The sequence below is a fragment of the Cebidichthys violaceus genome, unplaced genomic scaffold, assembly GCF_023349555.1.
Source record: "Cebidichthys violaceus isolate CVI_PGR_0920_01 unplaced genomic scaffold, fCebVio1.0.p SCAF_92, whole genome shotgun sequence".
Taxonomy (NCBI): Eukaryota; Metazoa; Chordata; class Actinopteri; order Perciformes; family Stichaeidae; genus Cebidichthys; species Cebidichthys violaceus.
The window spans coordinates 273,990-290,742 of record NW_027176978.1 but is presented as its reverse complement, the minus strand read 5'-3'; the positions used below and the strand labels follow the sequence as shown (position 1 = coordinate 290,742).

Sequence of the window (16,753 nt, the reverse complement as noted above, 5' to 3'; positions counted from 1 at the left end):
GTGTGCACCAGTGCAAGCAAAGGAAGTTTATTCCCGCTCCACAGATCTCTGTTTATGTTGGGGCCAACTCGCTAGGATGCGGAGCGGCTTTAATTTTCTTTTTCTTTCCATGTGTGTGTCATTAAATGAGTCACTTTTTCTTTTTTTTTTTCCACATGATAAGTGCAAAGCAAACAAATTGATTCTGTTATTATTGATGGGAGCGCAGGATGTAGCTCTTGGATAAACCACAGAGATGTGTTTTGATGGAAGGGAAGCCTCCTCTGTGTCTTCAGTGTTGTCAGATAGACCAGTGTTGAGGCTGTTTGCTGTCATTACTGCAACGATACGCTGATTCTCTTGAGTTTGGGCATTTGGTCAGCAAACGTAACAAAAGGACTGTCACTGAAATCAGTCTCTAGCAGAAAAAAAAACACATTTATATCACAATGATATAAAACTCTAATAAAGACATAAATAAAAAACAGCAACTCTGCTGAACAGAGATTGTCCTGTCGTAGCTTCTCAAGTTTTGAAATTCTCCACATGCATAATAAGAGAGATAAGAGCAACACTCTGTTCTTAAAGGTGCATAATACGAGATTGGAAGCATATCTATTGTCTCAACAGGCAAAGGTGTTGCAGAGATAACAGTGTTTACCTGGGGGGGGGGGTGCTAAACTTCCATGACGATGCCGTTGGCCGGGACGGCGTTATCGGCTGCCATGCCAACGCAGTGCAGCGCGGCGGCCATGAGCCAGACGGACGCGCTCACATGCACTAAAAACACACTCGGCCGGCCCGCCTGTGTCAACAAAGCAAGGTGAACCTCGGACAGCGACACACCGAGGGAGAGCAACTACATTCTCTGCTCACGTAGACGTTACTCTATATCTTTACATGGCTAGCAGCTGTTTGCCGCTATGCTAATGCTTCTGTGTATTTAATGTATCACCTGTAAAGGGTTTGGATGGTGGTGTCTTTATTAAGCCTTTATAAACTCAAAACATAACATGAGAAGTGCAAGGAATGGCTAGCAGTCTCTCTGTCTGCTCTAATGAGAGCCGCCAACGTTAGCATGTCCGGCTAACATGCCCAGTACCGACAGTAGAAACATAACCCAGTGTTTTAGTAAACGTACACCGTAATTCTTCCCATTTTACAGCGTTGTTTTTTGTACTGACTGTGCACTAGTACAATAACCTGCATACCGACAGACGGGCACATGGGAACAAGATGTGGAGTTCGGGAATAAGGGGGTAACAACAAACCTTTTTTTAGTTAACAGTTAGGTCTGCTTATTCTTATGTTGTGGCGTACAATATGACTTACTGAGCAACATTCTGGCATTTGGGAGGAATTTAAAGAGGACTACTGGGGTTGAACCAACTGAGCCAACGTTAGCTTAATTAGGGGGCTAACGTTAGCTAAAGCGGATCTAGCTTGAATCTGCCACTTGCCAGTGTATGATGCAGTTAATAGGCCTTCAGGATTTTCCGTAACTTGTGTGCATTTAGGCTGTATTAAGTCTATAAACACATATCAGTCTTATCCACATTTATTTTAACATGAGTTTATTTTCATAAAGGTTACAAAATGCCATGTTGTCCCCAGAGGCTTAACATTACAAACAATCTGCATTCCCTCTCTTTGAATTGCGGTGGTCTTCACAGATGCAATCTATCTTAAGATAAGGCCATTTACTGTTTGTTTTGGGGTAGAGGGAATTGTATGATTTGTTATTTTTCTTTTGAAGAATGTTTGGGATTTGCTGTTATCTCCCTCCATGTTTTACACACAGCAGTGAAACAGAGATGTCCTGGCAGACAGGCACACAATGGCACAGGGTTATCAGCAGTGTCACTTCTTCAGCTCCTCTCGCGGTGAACCCCCCCCCCCACCATGTTTCTCAGAGAGGGGGCAGAAAAGGCATGTTAGCAAGGGGCCGTAACTTCCACTGAGGACGGGGAGGTTGTGATCTCCGTTTCTCTCCACTTCCATTTTTCACACAAAGACACCATTTACACAAAGACACCACTTAGATGGTCTTCTCAAGTTCTTCTAATGACCTGTGACTTTCAAATCACCCGTTACGCTCTGAAAGTACATCTACATCAACAATTTAGATAACTGACATCAAGAGGAAACTTCATTTTGGACAGTGAAACGTGAGCTTCTCACCATTTTCAAAATCCAACTCTAATGTTTCCCCTTTTTCTGTCAGTGGAAAAAGTTTTCACCGACATCAGCCGTCTCTTTCTGAATTTGTTTGAGACTCCAGTTAAACCTTTTCCAAACTAAAAAAAATATTCATAATCTCATGATTGTGTAAAGATTTTCTTTAAATGACACGTACCATATACATTTGATTTAGAGTGTGTGGGTCTGCCAAGCTGGGGAGGCAGAAAATATCTTCCAGATTTCTTGAATCACAAAGTTCATGCATTGAAAACAAAAGCTTTAAGTGGAAAAGTTAGAAGGTTAGTAGGTCGAATCTGTTTGAGTTCTTATGCGAGAACAAAAACACACTGTTTCTCTTTGCACCGTCTGTCATGTAAAGAACTCCATCTCTTCTGTTCTCTCTTCAGCTGCAGTAGACCGAGACCAGAAGATACTCTCCTCTCCTCTCTTCATATAGAAACAGGTAACGAAGCAGAATGAAACACTCCCTTCACTTCCTTTCTTTTAATATTTGCACATAAGCACAACAGGGTTTAAAATACATCCTCATTTAATTGGATCGTCAGGGTTGTGAAGCTGCAAGTGAGCGATACGTGTTTTATCGCTCTTAAAGCACACAAGTAGATCTCATTTATCCACACGCTGCATTATGGGCATTATCCTTTGCTTTCATTTCCATCATCCTTTTTTAATCTGTCTCTTGTGAACTTTATAGAGGTTTACCAAAACGAGTAACCCTTCAAACGCGCAATATGTAATCAATATGTAATCCTCTGCCGCTACTCGTCTCTCGATCAAAACACGTCGTGTTGTCCACGTCGTGAAGTAGCGGCGTCTTCATTGCAAACAGCTTCTCCCGGTTAGGATTCCTTCAGTGTTCGTTGTTCAGGAGGTTTTTACCACTGAGGTGTTCTCTCCCAAAAAACAGACCAGGTGATTAAAACCTGTATTAAAAAAAACTCTGAATAAAGCAGAGGGGCTGCGAGCCGAGCCGCCGCTAACTTATGACCAAGATTGAATAAAATGTAGAGTAAAAATGTGGTTTAAAACGTTCATTTATGACAGCTTTTGGCTGACGACCACGATGCTGACGCAGGCGTAAGAGGATGTGATGCTATTGACAGGGAACCAAATTAATTAATTTGATTAAAATGACAGATTTCTTTGAAAATTGTTGGAAAAATTTGGCATAATGTAAGTGCACAGCTCAGCAAAATACATCATTTTTAAACATTTGTAGAAGTAACGTACCTTTAAGGGAGGAACAATGTTATACAGCAACATACTATGGGCCTAATGTACTGGGCCTAAAAAGCTAATTGTGCTGTCCATTATCTCTGACCCTCAGTACAAGGAAAGGTTAAAGTCATTTGCCTCGTATATATATATATATATTCAGAATAAAGCCGTGAAAGTCTAATTAATAATTCAGCAGAGCTCAGTGAGAACTGGGCCGCGGTAACAAAATGTGACTGAGCTGGTGGGAACCGAGGTCACGCAGGACCTGGATGGTGTTTTCTCAGGGAAAATTAAAACAGTGCAGAGCAACAAAAAACAAAAAACAAAAAAGACGACGACAACAACCACTCTTCTCCACAACACTGTGGTTTGGTTAAGTTTGTTTGCGAGAACTGGGTTTTCAAATTGCAACTGCGGTGAAACCAAGGCAGCAACTTTATGGACTGACAGTTCGCGTGGGGAGACGTGGTCGAAGAGCGACAATCTTCTCCCATCGAGAAACGACACCAGAGAACTTTAAATAAACATTAAATGTGTTATTTTTGATAGCAGACACAGATTCGTTCTGCCGTCTGAGAAGTGGCTAATTTACAAATCTGCAGCGTACAAGAACGGAGAGTTCGAGTGACCAAACTAGCTCATAAAAAAAGAATAGCCGAGCATGCAAATCTAAGAATAGCCTCCCTGAAATCAAAAGCAATCTGTGCCTTAAACGCAGACAACACAGTAGCTGTCTGCAGGTCATGACAAGAAATGAGATCCAGCAGAGGAGGCGAGATGGAGGGATCGATTACTCCGAGGTTTCCCATGATCCGGGCCTCTCTCCAGGGAGAGCGAGCCTCTGCGGCGGCGCTGCGTGGGTCTCTCAACTGTCATTACCACCGATGGGAGCCACAATAGGTCAGGGAGATGAGATAACATTGTGAGCGGCGGAGCAGCAGGTGAGAGGCTCAACGGGGCGCGATTAGGTATCCGGGTCCCAGGGTGTAGCATTGCCTGGGGCCTCGGGGGGCCTCGGCCCCGCCATCTGCCAGGGTGGAATTCCTCCTGCTTGGAGAGGAGCTGCTCGATATCAGCGCAAACTGTTGCTGTGGGGCGTTGCTTTGAGTTCCTCCTGTTACCTTTTATAGAGAGAAGTGTTACACTTTTACAAGTTCCTTTATTACAGTCTCAAACACAAGCTCGAAGAATGCAAAGAAAGGACGGAAGAAAGGACGGAAACTCCTGGTATTTGTGTAGTAATTCCGTGCTTTAAAATGTAAAATGTATAGCCGTAACGGAGCGCGTCTGCGTGCGCAAACGTATTCCATCTGCTGACCAAAAGTCACCGTAAAGAAAGAAAGTAACGCTCGTTAGATATGCAGTCCAGATCCAGCCTGTGTGAGGCCATCAGTCAGCGAGAGCACACCCCGGGGATGCTCCGATGACAAGCCATGCCGGATGGGTTCCGCACATGACCCGAGAGCGCCGCTGCGTGCAACACACCCGTCCCCGTGACCCCCGCCCAGCGCCAGACCCCCGCTTTGATCTGACAACACGGTGTAAAATCGGAGATGCCCACCGCACTCACGCATGCCAGACAGACGGGCGTGAAGGCGGCTGAACGCGAGAATATTGAATTAGGAGCTGTCGTGTCAAAAAAAAAAAAACGGGACGTGTCGCTCACCACCGACACCAGGTGAGCGGCGATCGATCGCCGCTGGTCTTGGATATCTGCTGGGTTCAGATTGCTTTGATTCACACGGGAAATCAAAATCAGCTGTTTAAAAAAACAACAACAATGTTTTCATAAAGTACGCAGCTCAAAAAGGTGTGAGAGTGAAGAGCAGGAGCCACATCTGTTAAATCACTTACAATCAGTTAAGAGGCTCACTGCTGCAGATATCAGACACCGATAACTGTGACCACCACCTCTTAACCTGAGAGTAATAGATCTTCACACGCTCATTATTCTCCAGATCTACTTTCACCAGATCCTGACCCCCCCGAACCCCGGACGCTCGGCCTTACCAAAGCCTCATTCATAATGCGTCGCTACGGTGTGCAGCTCACGCGCGGCCGTTTGTTAGTGACTGAATGTGACGACGCGTGTTTATTTTTGAATACGGTGTTGTCAAGACACCGGTCCGTCGTCTCCGGCGCAGGAACATTGGCGGTCTTTGTGCAGCTCTGTCGGGCTGATGACATGTCCAGATGTGGAGGGTGACCCCGCGCTGACCCTGAATGGAGCCCACAGTGGTCCTGTTGTGCCGCCCCCCCCCCCCCCACCCCCCCAATGATGGGTTTGATGGTTGCTTATTATAATGCAAACTAGCCAGATGAAAATCTGTGGTAATGAAAGCATGAGACTAGAACTCATTCACATTTGAGCTGATCCACCTCTTGTGACCTTGAATGGATTATTGTTCTACATCATAATACCATAACATAAGTTAAGGGAGTATCATAGATTAAGCTACCCAGCAGTATATACAGTAATTCAAAATGAGTCCCACCTTTAACAGATGCAACATTTCATTGATGCTTAAAGATTTAATCCTCGTAATCCAACGCTGGATTATTCTGAAATGGACCACTTTGCATAATGAGTTCTACTTTTTGTGCATTTTGATGTTAATAGTTTCATACTTTTACTCCTGAATGCATGCCGCGCTTTTACTTCAGCTTTAAAATGTGCGCAATGAACTACTTCTGGCTAAAATGCGGCCTGTTGTTCGGCGCAGACAAACAGAGTGGAGGATGAGGGGCTTTATCTGCTACAGCTCAGGCTCCTCCACACATAACATGGCCTCCATCTGTTCGGCCCATCAGCTCTGCTGCTGCCGCTTCTGCTGGAAAAACAGTTTGAAGGGCTGCTGACATCCTCCAAACGGCCCAGAACAAGGGTCCACCATGGGACTATACGACCCCCCCCCCCCCCCCCCCCCCCCCCCTGCTGCCCAAAACCTCCTGCTGGGCCACCAGAAGGCCTCTGTTTTGATAGTGGCCATTACCCTCATTGGGCTGACCCTCTGAGCTAACATCCCTGCCATTAGATACACAAGTAAGCACGACTCCAAGTATGCTCCGTGACACTGGGTAAACATGTTGGCAAACTGGAGGCATGTGGAGTGAGACGGTTCAAAAGACTGTTTGTCTGCTGCCACAGACAGAGTTCTGATGCATGACACACAAGTGCTAAAAACTAAAAAAAAAAAGATGGTTTGGGTGTTTTTCACTCCCTCTTTACAGAATAGATTTATTTTGTATATTTTGGATCTCTGACCTCGCTGGGCTGGGCGGGTCGTCGGCCTGTGACGGATGGAGCTCTAAATCTCAATCTACGCTGTTCACCGTCACCTTTTGGCGATGCCTCCAAATGGAAAACTGAGAGTAATAAAGCAGAGAACATGGAGACGGGGAGAGACTGGCTTCTCCATCACTGAAGCTCACATCACCACCTGGAGAACTGCACGGGGCTCGTCTTTCAAGACGTGAGGGAGGACGTGTGCTGTTTGAATAATCTGGGTTATAATCTATGATAACATGCAGTTAAAGCCCAAAAAAATCTTTCCGGGCGGTAATTTTTATTGCAGGAGTCAGAGGTGATAATCAAAGGGTTATAAATAGAATCATTAAAATAATCCCAAAAAGCTCACAGTGATGCAAACTGTTCAGATTTCACAGAGCCGAACACATTTATTTCATGGTCCGCCTTCAGCACCAGTGTGGGTGCACTGCTGTCCTGAGAGCTAAACACACTTCCAATAAAACAGTGAAACTATGATAATCGTAGTGAACAACTTTAGTCTCCTCATTATCTAATTTAATATTAGACAAGGAGGAGATTTCATAAAGAAGAGTTGGAGAACATTTAGCCAAGAAAATGACCATATGACCGTCACTGTGAGTCTGTGCTTTGAGCTACATGCTAATGTCAGAATGCTAACATGCTCACTGCTGTTACCAGTTGACATCCAGGTGATGTCGAGATGAAAACTCAAAAAATACAATTATTATTAAAAATAAATAAATGAAATACGAAACATTAAATAAAAAAAGATCTTGAGATATTTCACGCTACTAGCATAGCTAAAACGTAACCTAGCGGTCAAACTAGCTCCAAGTTCAACTAGGAAGGAAACGCAGTGATTCATCTACGACACATTGAGTCCACGAAGATAAAGGTAGGAAGAGAGCAACATACATAACAGTTGGACCAACAGTAGCTTAATAAACAGTTATGCTACTTTAGATTGACGCATTAGCGACACATTAGCCACAGGCAGCTATCATAAGCTAGCTTAGTTAGCTAAGCTGGTCATCAACAATCACAAAACGGCTTTAATCAAAGACAACCTTTGAATAATTTAGTTTTGAGTAGCAGATTAAAGATGTGTGTGCATATTTGCTCGGTCACAGATCTGATGAAGTGGTTTGTGTAACAATGTTGGTTAAACTACAACTACCAACTATGTTTATCAGAGTTGAATCATAAAGAAATGATGCAACTCTGTGGCTCGCAAGACGCCACTGTGTCACAACAGTTTAACATTTACTAGCGCACATTGACAGTATTTGTTTTATTGCCTGGCAACACCGGTGTTTTCACTCTGAAATCACAGACAATCAAACGCTTACATCACTTTTGTGCCACAATGAATTATGAAAAGTTGAATTTTGTTCGAAGCTTATATCCCAGGTTACATTTTTAAAAGCCGCAAATTTGCTCCAATGCTCTTATCTTGATTTTTTAAAGAGTAGAAACAACAAAAAAGAGATTAGCTGATAACCAGCTATACCAACAAGCCTTTCTAACAGCACATATTCATCACAGTCCAACACTGTCAGCTTGGGGTTGATTATGGTCGCTTGGACTTTTTGAGGGATCAGACCTCTGCCCTCAAACAAACACTCATGTGGGAGCATGCATGCACTCATGTGGGCTGGGTGGCCTGCTGGGCTGCCTTGCTCCCTGGGGTGTCTGCCCGTCAGAGGGGCCTCCCACCCTCTTGTAGTGTCTGCGGAGGGAAGGAGCTGGGAAAGCCCCCCCCCCCGTACAAGAGAGGACAATCTGTGGTTAGAAGCCCAGACACTGCTGTTTATGTAAATATTGTAGCATGGGGTGGAGAGCTGGGATCTCTGTGAGCACAACAACAAAGATACAAAAGCGAAAACTGTAATTGAGGGAAATGCTCGGTTGTTCGAAAGCAAAGTCTCACGACGACGGCCGCTTAGCCTGCCGATCATTAAACGATGGGATCCACTTACGCGGCTGAGCTCACATTCACCACTTTCTCCTCTTCACGTCATCACCATATGGTCCACATTCACTGGAGCAACACGTACAGCATCATTATGTTAATGCTGACGCCTCTGTTGTAGCACTTAGCAGACAAGAGGCTCAGAATGAGTGGAGGGTGGATGTGGGGGGGGGGGGGGGCATCGATTCCCATAGAGAGAAGCTGTCATCTGAAATAAGGACACATGCTAATGACTCAGCTGATGCAGACAGGACATTTGCATGTGTTTATTTGGATGTGAGACTCTGCTGAGCATCATCAGGGCTGTAAGTGTACAAAGGAAGGAGGTCATGTCTTCTGATGGGGACGGTGATCCATCCCGTTGATCCTCTCTTTATAATCCCTCCTCCTGCTCTGACCAGCGAGTCCAGCAGACTTTCATCAAGGACGGAGGACATTTAAATGCCTTCAAATATTAAACTCCGACATGAGAGTTGTGTTCACAGCAGTAATAACTCAGCTGATGAATAACTGCTGTGTTTCTAGCGTATTTATAGTTGTAATAATACTGTTAAATCCTGCCTTGTGCTCTTCTTTAGACCCACATGTTGGGTTTACTACCATCATATTGGTGCGTCTTTACTTCACCTTCATTACTTAAAGGAAAACCAGACAGGAAAAGAGGTTTTGGGAGAATAAATTCCTTCAAAGTATCCAAACTAACAGGTTAATGCTGGACATTCAATCAGGCGATCACGTTCCTGATTGGTGAGTTAATCAGTTAGTTGGTTAGACGTTTTTCATTTTAGATTTATAACAAAGCCAGAACTGCCAAGAAGTAAATCCATTCATAGAATGAGATCATTTACACACACACACACACACACACACACACACACACACACACACACACACACGTGTAAACAGGACTACCTGTAGTAATGTAGACCGTATCACAAATACTTGTTCAACTAGTTTACTTCTAGTTCTCAAGGTTTAACAAATATACAAAGTGGCTCCTCTACATATGCATCATTTATGTGTTGGATTCAACTTTAACAACAGTTATCTGTCACCATCTGCTGGACAACTTTCATTTATGCAAAAAAAAAAAAAAAAAAAAAAAAAGATTTTGTGAAACAGTAGGAGGCGCTGAGGAGCCACCATGCAGCCTCCACCATTAAACACAATGTTGTATCAACTCTGAGCTTATGTATAGCAAATCTTGTCTTTACATTCTTACACAGCTTTTTAGTGTTTTAATGAGTTTTTTATGTTTCTTAATCGTTTTTCATGTTTCTTAATCGTTTTTCCTTTTTTGCCTATTGTTTTGATGCTTTTAATGGTTTTATGTGAAGCACTTTGAATTGCCTTGTTGAAATGTGCTCGACAAATAAACTTGCCTTGCCCAACATAAGCAAAATATTCACATCCAAGCATTCAGAATTCCTTAAATTGGTAGTGTTCATTAAGGAAATACTGATCAAGCTGTATCTGGGTGGAAGAACAAAAGGTCAGAGGGTCTTTGAATTGACTCACAAATTCTGGGTTTTACTGTCGTCTTGGTAATGCTTATATTTAATACAATTACGTTAAGAGTAGGAAGTTCATGAACAAATAAAAATACCATAGCTTCCATTGTCAGGCTTCATAGTGTTTGAAGTCTGAATAAAATAATTTAAGAGTTTGGCCCTAAGAAACCGCATCGCTACCCGATCACTACCTCTGAGCAAATGTAGATCCGGTTACAACTTCTGCAAATTTCAATATTTACAAAATAAGATTTGAATTTACTGCCCACTATGATTGGTGTCACTGTCTAACATAATCCTATATTATACAAATATATAAAAAGATTAAATTGTAGTTTTTTTATCAAAGACTTAATTTTATGCTCTTAATCTATAGATTTAATCAGGATTATTTTTCTCTATTCCAATGAGTCAGCCATATACAACTCCTTGTCTCACTAACTGATTATTATGCACAGGGGAAAAACTGAGTTCACTTAGTGAAAAAAAATAAAATAAAAACTAAAAGGTGGAGCAGAGCTGGTGATGTTCATGTATTATTTGGTGTTAAATGATTTTAAGGGACGATAAGACAAAACACAGAAGAGGCAACTTAAACAAGGTTTTCTTTATTTGACAGTGGGACAAGTTAGCAAACGGCAGCCTTCCTGTTCACAGTCACACCTAAAACTTCTGGAACTGCTTCTTGGCTCCAGCAGCCTTTGTCACCTTGAGGACGTTGAACCTCACGGTCTTGCTGAGCGGTCGGCACTCTCCGACAGTGACAATGTCTCCAACTGTGACGTCTCTGCAGAAACACACAAAAACAATACGTCAACAGGTGGTTGGGGAACATCTGTCCAAGACCAAGCCGATACAGACTCAGCCGTGTTGGAGCAGGAGGCGTTTAGCGAAGCTGCATCAGTGTTTGCCAAAAGGCATTATCGTCACAGCTTCTTGAGCTTGGAAGACCATCGTGAGAAAACATCATTTGCAGCAAGTTATGATCTACTTTTATTGGGCTGATAAAACCACATTAACTAACATCTGAACAACAGACTTGTGATAAAATTTGGCCAGGGGCAAATAAATAACCGCACTATTTTTCAAAACCTTTTACATATCCATTTACAAGTCTGGAAAACAACATTTACAACCGTTTGCTTTGACAGTAGAGCCCTGAATTAAAGGCATGCGAGCAGCGTAGTACCTGAAGCAAGGCGACAGATGGACAGAGATGTTCTTGTGCCTCTTCTCAAAGCGGTTGTACTTGCGGATGTAATGCAGGTAGTCGCGTCTGATGACGATGGTCCTCTGCATCTTCATTTTGGTAACCACACCTGTAGACCAAACACACAAAGGGAATTTAAACATTACAGTGTTTAAGAGCTTTCTATGGACATAGAAACGCTGAAATCAGTTCATCTTCAATAGGATTGTCATTCGTGCATCAGTGTTGCCATTAGGCGCTATCGTCAGAACCCGGAGGGCTTGGAAGACCATCGTGAGAAAACATCATTTGCACGACAGTGACAAGAAAAGAAAAAAAGGGGAAATTCGATGTGAAGTTTGTAGTAAGTTACCATGTTAAAGACACTGGCTCTGGCTTGGGTTGCTTCACCTGTACAAGGATATGTTGATTTGCAGTCAGGAACATTGCTAACCTTGTGCTCAACAGTTACAATTGAGACATCAATACTCACAGTACCATGGTGGACATAGTAACAAACAATGCTGGAATTAAACCAATTTCAAGTCCCCTGCACACTAAATGTAGTCAAAAGTCAAAGTAACCCGCATCGTGTTCCTTTTCCACCTTATATTTCTGTAAATGATGCACCGTAGTTTGGTTTCCTTCAGGTTAATTAGTTTGTAGTGTTTCTTATTATATTGTAGCAGAGTGTGGTGTTTAAATGATAGCAGGTTATCTGTTGCAGCATCCCAAGCCAGTGTCAATGGGCTAGTGTTTAAATATACTGTAAAGTGTTAAAACTTACCAGAGAGGATACGGCCACGGATGGAGACATCTCCAGTAAAGGGGCATTTCTTGTCAATGTAAGTGCCGTCAATAGCCTGGTGAAAACAAAAAATATATAGTTAGTCACCCCATGCATATTGCTTTGCTATAAAACCAGGTGATATTTTTTAACTCTTGTGACTGCATCAGCATTGCCCTGAGGCATTATCGTCAAAACCCTGAAGGCTTGGAAGACCATCGTGAGAAAGACATCATTTGCAGCTAACAAAGAACATACAAGCCCAATTATTCTATATTAGTTTGGATACTTTTCTGAACAATTCAAATTACCTCTCTTGGGGTTTTGAAGCCCAGCCCCACACTTTTGTGGTAGCGGGGGAGCTTTTCCTTGACCTCCTTGCCACCATCTGCGACCAGAACACGCTTCTTGTTCTGGAAGATGGTGGGCTGTTTCTGATAAGCCCTCTCGGTCTGTGAAACAAGGAGATCATCGAGGTGAGACCACGTGAAGCAGGAAGCACGTTAACTTGGCCATCCGCACTTTCACGCGCTGTTAGGACACATCCACATAACTCCGCCCGGCCTAGCAAAGATGACTACTTCAACATAGACTTCCTCTAATAAGGGACTAAACCTCCTCCCCTTAGCTGAAACGACATGTTGATACAGTATTAGACGGGGTATGTTTTAAAGAGAATTGTTACCGTTTACATTATATACAAAACAATGTTCTGCTAAGAGTTATCGTTGAGTGGTAGCAGGCTAAGCTAACCTAGATAGCATTCCGGCTAGTTTAACGCTACACGAGGGTATGCAGAACGTTAACAACAAAATGGCAGATATAAAACTCTCTCTGTGGCTTTAAACGGCTCGTGACTGTGTATTAAGACCATGTAAAGACACATACGTAATATATACCGCTAAATAAGTTCATTTAAATGGTAAAAATATCAATTTAAATTCACCACGCCGTTTTCCCGAACGTACTTGTGCATCCGCCATCTTTGCCTGCCGAGTCGTAAAGAGGCCTGTGGATGCGCGCGACGGACTGAAGACCGGCGAGAAACAGGAAATGACGTTTCAAAAAAGGGCGAGGTTCTAAATATGCAAAACACGTTTGTTTTGTGTCGTTTAACGTCACTTTACAAACTGATAGACGCGGTAAATTGTGTGAAAGTCGCATTTAAATTGTTCATTATTTATCAAATATATCTATAAAAATCTCACCTCCACTTATATGACGTCATCATATCACATCAGTTAGCGCGTCTGAAAACCAGTTACCACAAAAACAATTTTGTCACGTGATTATTAGGAAGCGCCTCGCGAGCGATCTAAACAGACAACAAGATGGCATCGCACCCGGGAGGAGGCGATCAAGGTACCAGCTAGCATCGGCAATGTTTTTTAATTAAATTGACTGTGACAGTGTCACCAACAGCGTGGTAGACATACATAATCTCACACTTGAATAATTAGCTCTTGTTTTGCGCCTGTGGCTCGTTTGCTTTGCTAGCAGCAACATTAGCTGAACTGAGGTTAGCACAAGAGCTAACCTAAACGTTAGCCGTTACTCGGCGTTTGTATATAGCTTTAGGTGGCTAGCTTGGTTAGCTGATAGCTGTACAAGAGTGAGTTAGCAAATACGTGTGAGTAAAACCGAAACACGTATCAAAAGACTACCGTTATGGCTTTTCACTCCGACAACGTCAAAGTCTCGGGCTCTTTAGACGTCAAATATGTCGAAGCCACAACATTAACTAACTTTGTATTGACTTAATGTTAGCACCAATTAACTTAGATATCAACTAATGTATAAACGCTACTGCAGATGTCCCTCAAACGGTTCTTTTACACACAGACACAGCGGAAATGAAGAGTAAAGCACAGGGGTAAATATAAATATAAAGTTAGCCACTAATTATCAACAAAATAAGTTTGTTTTTTTGTATCTGGTTATTTAAAGTGTGACTAATGTAGGTGACGTCACTGTAAAGTGTGGCATCATTCAGATTGAAGTGACGGTAAAACTAGTTATACCAGCAGCAGGCGTTTTTAAATTCTTCACTCGTGTGTTTCCTGATTTGAGATAACTGGTTGTCTAACGGTATCAGTATTTGGGTGATTTAACACCGACCTTTGTCTTTCAGGCAATGGCAAAGACCAGATACTGGAACTAGGAGCTGTTTTGTTAAAAGAGTGAGTATTCATATACTTATACGGTTGGGCTTCTCATTATTGAACGAAGTCAGATCATACTTTATTACCATCTGTTTGTGTCTCCCTGCGTAGCTTCATCTACGAGCGAGTTCAGCGGCATGGAGACAGCAACACTGCACTGACCAGGACACAGCTGGGCGGAGTGGAGCTGAGTGACCCCAACCACAAGAAGCTGGCCATGTGTCTGCAGCAGATTGGAGATGAGTTGGATGGAAATGTGGAGCTCCAAAGGTGAGCTGCCTGCCTTTGTGTCATGCCTGAAGAGTCATTAATGAGCGTGTTTTACCGGTTTGGCCGTTCTGTAATCACTAAATGTTGTTTTCCCCAGAATGATAAACAACTCTTCGCTCAGTCCCACAAAAGACATGTTTCTGAAAGTCGCCATTGAGATCTTTTCAGATGGAAAGTTCAACTGGGGACGGGTGGTTGCCCTGTTCTACTTTGCCTGTCGACTCGTCATCAAAGTGAGTTCAGCAGCTCTGTTATAGCTCACCTCATAATTGAAAACAAAGTTAGAGTTATGACTGTCTGAAAGTCTGAAGCATCTCCCTTTCACACCTTCTCAGGCTCTCGTGACCCAAGTTCCTGATATCATCAGAACAATAATCAGCTGGACCATGGACTACCTCCGGGAAAATGTGATCAACTGGATCAGGGAGCAAGGTGGCTGGGTAAGAAGCAAGCTACCAAATGCAGCTCAAAATCACAATTTTTAAGTAAATAAGCTTCTGCTCCTGATTCCTTGCATGGAACATGCTAATACTTGTGTCTGTTGTTGTTGTTTTTCAGGAGGGTATTCGGTCCCACTTGGGCACGCCCACATGGCAGACGTTGGGAGTTTTCTTGGCCGGTGTTCTCACCACTGTTTTAGTCATTCGCAAGATGTGAGGAGTCTGTGATGAGCAGACATGTGAGAGATGGGGGGAAAGAAGTACGCCTGAGGTTCATGGGGACCGGAACGAGAACGTGAAAGAACATCTGAGCGTGAGCAGAAAGAAGCTAACGGCAGAGTGAACAAGTTGTACAGGAAGAGCTTGTATTTGGACACGAAGAGCCACCCTTCGTTTCTGCCTCCCTTTCATTTCCAAGGACTGGGAGACTGAACGCATTGTCACACCCATAATCCCTACGCCACTGAGGAAGATGGCAGAGAATGATTACATGCACAGAGTGTGTGTGTGTATGTGTGTGTGTGGAGGGGGGTGTTGAGGGGGAGAGTTGTATGACTTTAACAGGGAATGCATTTTAAGTAATTTATTTTTTACTCGGTATAGACACAAAAACAACATACATAGCATTTCTGTTATCTGCCCTGAAAGATTATATGGACTGAAGTTAATTTTTAGTTTATTTTTGTTCCACTCGGATTGCTTTTCTGATCTCCTCTCTCTCCATCCACCTCACCAGGTGCTACAGAGTCCACTTTCATATGTATTTGTGAGTGTTAACTGGTGTAAATCTGTAACCATCTGCTGCCCGTGTTGGAGGGCGGTCTCACGGACGCAGGAAGACGATGTAGACGGATCTCATCTACGATAATATTTTGGGCTCAAAACATCCCCGAATCATTTCTCCCCTCTTGAATGCACGGCTCAACCTTATCTTCAGTGGACGACTTAAGCGCCACAACAGGGATTTATGTACAAAGTTATGTTTACATTCGACATGCATCATCCGTCTCATGATCTCAGCCGTGCAACATTTAATCATTACGCTCCTTATTGGGCGTTTCGACCAGCATTGTGACCGTAATGCGGCTCCCACTTTAAAAACAAGAAGTCAAGCCCTGCCTGTTGTTGTCTGTGGTGAGTGAAGCTCCATCTCATGGTGTTTCCTGTTGTTTATGGACGATGAGCTGCAGACACAGACGGCACCGGGTCGCTCACAGACGCTTACCTCACAGTTTCACAGTACTGTACGTCTACTGGCGGTATTCAAACTGCAATCTTATCTACAGCTGGCTTTTTATACATTGTTCTTGTTTGTCAGTGCCTTGGTGTTTTTTTTTTTTTTTTTTTTTACTATGAAATCACTTTGATAATTCTCAAATTTTCACTTTTTTTCTATCACATTTGTAAAGCTGAAATGAGTTTCCAGTCCCCCGGGAAATCTTTCTGCTGTGCTCTTGTCTGTTGTAATATGACAAATAAATCTTTTAACGCTGACCTGTGTGTAGTTAGTGGAGGAATCGGTGGCATCGCTATGAAAAATGAACCTGATCATAAACTAATCAACATGTCGGCATGCTAATGTTAGCATTTAGCTTGAAAAAGTGCTGTGCCTGAGTGCAGCTACACAGCTGCTAGCATAGCAGTATATTCTTAGAGTAGTTTAACTGCATTAACAGTACTGGAGCATTACATATAAAATATGTATTGAGGGAGGTATTGAATGATTTGATAAAATATGTAAATTTGGGAATT

At 42.9% G+C, this 16,753-nt stretch overlaps 2 protein-coding genes and 3 non-coding genes across 5 annotated transcripts; 1 reads left to right on the top strand and 4 right to left on the bottom strand.

Moving 5' to 3' along the window:
• Nucleotides 1-10,745: 10,745 nt before the first annotated feature.
• Nucleotides 10,746-13,164, bottom strand: rps11 (ribosomal protein S11). The gene is made up of 5 exons (XM_068704455.1): nucleotides 13,098-13,164; nucleotides 12,441-12,581; nucleotides 12,130-12,205; nucleotides 11,343-11,472; nucleotides 10,746-10,940 (listed from the first exon to the last, which is right to left on the bottom strand). The coding sequence occupies exons 1-5, from the start codon at nucleotides 13,110-13,112 to the stop codon at nucleotides 10,817-10,819; spliced, it is 486 nt and encodes a 161-aa protein (XP_068560556.1). The 5' UTR covers nucleotides 13,113-13,164; the 3' UTR covers nucleotides 10,746-10,816.
• Nucleotides 11,045-11,128, bottom strand: LOC137867975 (small nucleolar RNA SNORD35). The gene has a single exon (XR_011102196.1). It is a non-coding gene; the product is annotated as a small nucleolar RNA SNORD35 (small nucleolar RNA).
• LOC137867974 (small nucleolar RNA SNORD35) lies at nucleotides 11,574-11,656 on the bottom strand. Its single transcript, XR_011102195.1, has one exon. It is a non-coding gene; the product is annotated as a small nucleolar RNA SNORD35 (small nucleolar RNA).
• LOC137867973 (small nucleolar RNA SNORD35) lies at nucleotides 12,287-12,370 on the bottom strand. The gene has a single exon (XR_011102194.1). It is a non-coding gene; the product is annotated as a small nucleolar RNA SNORD35 (small nucleolar RNA).
• A 212-nt stretch (nucleotides 13,165-13,376) lies between the features above and the next one.
• On the top strand, nucleotides 13,377-16,495 carry baxa (BCL2 associated X, apoptosis regulator a). The gene is made up of 6 exons (XM_068704456.1): nucleotides 13,377-13,491; nucleotides 14,261-14,309; nucleotides 14,403-14,561; nucleotides 14,659-14,794; nucleotides 14,897-15,001; nucleotides 15,120-16,495. The coding sequence occupies exons 1-6, from the start codon at nucleotides 13,461-13,463 to the stop codon at nucleotides 15,216-15,218; spliced, it is 579 nt and encodes a 192-aa protein (XP_068560557.1). The 5' UTR covers nucleotides 13,377-13,460; the 3' UTR covers nucleotides 15,219-16,495.
• Nucleotides 16,496-16,753: the final 258 nt, after the last annotated feature.

Excerpts from the sequence above, each read along its gene's own strand:
- baxa (XM_068704456.1), top strand. The coding sequence starts at position 13,461 with ATGGCATCGCACCCGGGAGGAGGCGATCAAG. Across the intron at positions 14,562-14,658 it reads GGAAATGTGGAGCTCCAAAG|AATGATAAACAACTCTTCGC; the intron begins GTGAGCTGCCTG and ends TGTTTTCCCCAG. Across the intron at positions 14,795-14,896 it reads CCTGTCGACTCGTCATCAAA|GCTCTCGTGACCCAAGTTCC; the intron begins GTGAGTTCAGCA and ends ACACCTTCTCAG.
- rps11 (XM_068704455.1), bottom strand. Across the intron at positions 12,206-12,440 it reads GCTTCAAAACCCCAAGAGAG|GCTATTGACGGCACTTACAT; the intron begins GTAATTTGAATT and ends TGTTTTCACCAG. Across the intron at positions 11,473-12,129 it reads CCGTGGCCGTATCCTCTCTG|GTGTGGTTACCAAAATGAAG; the intron begins GTAAGTTTTAAC and ends TTTGGTCTACAG.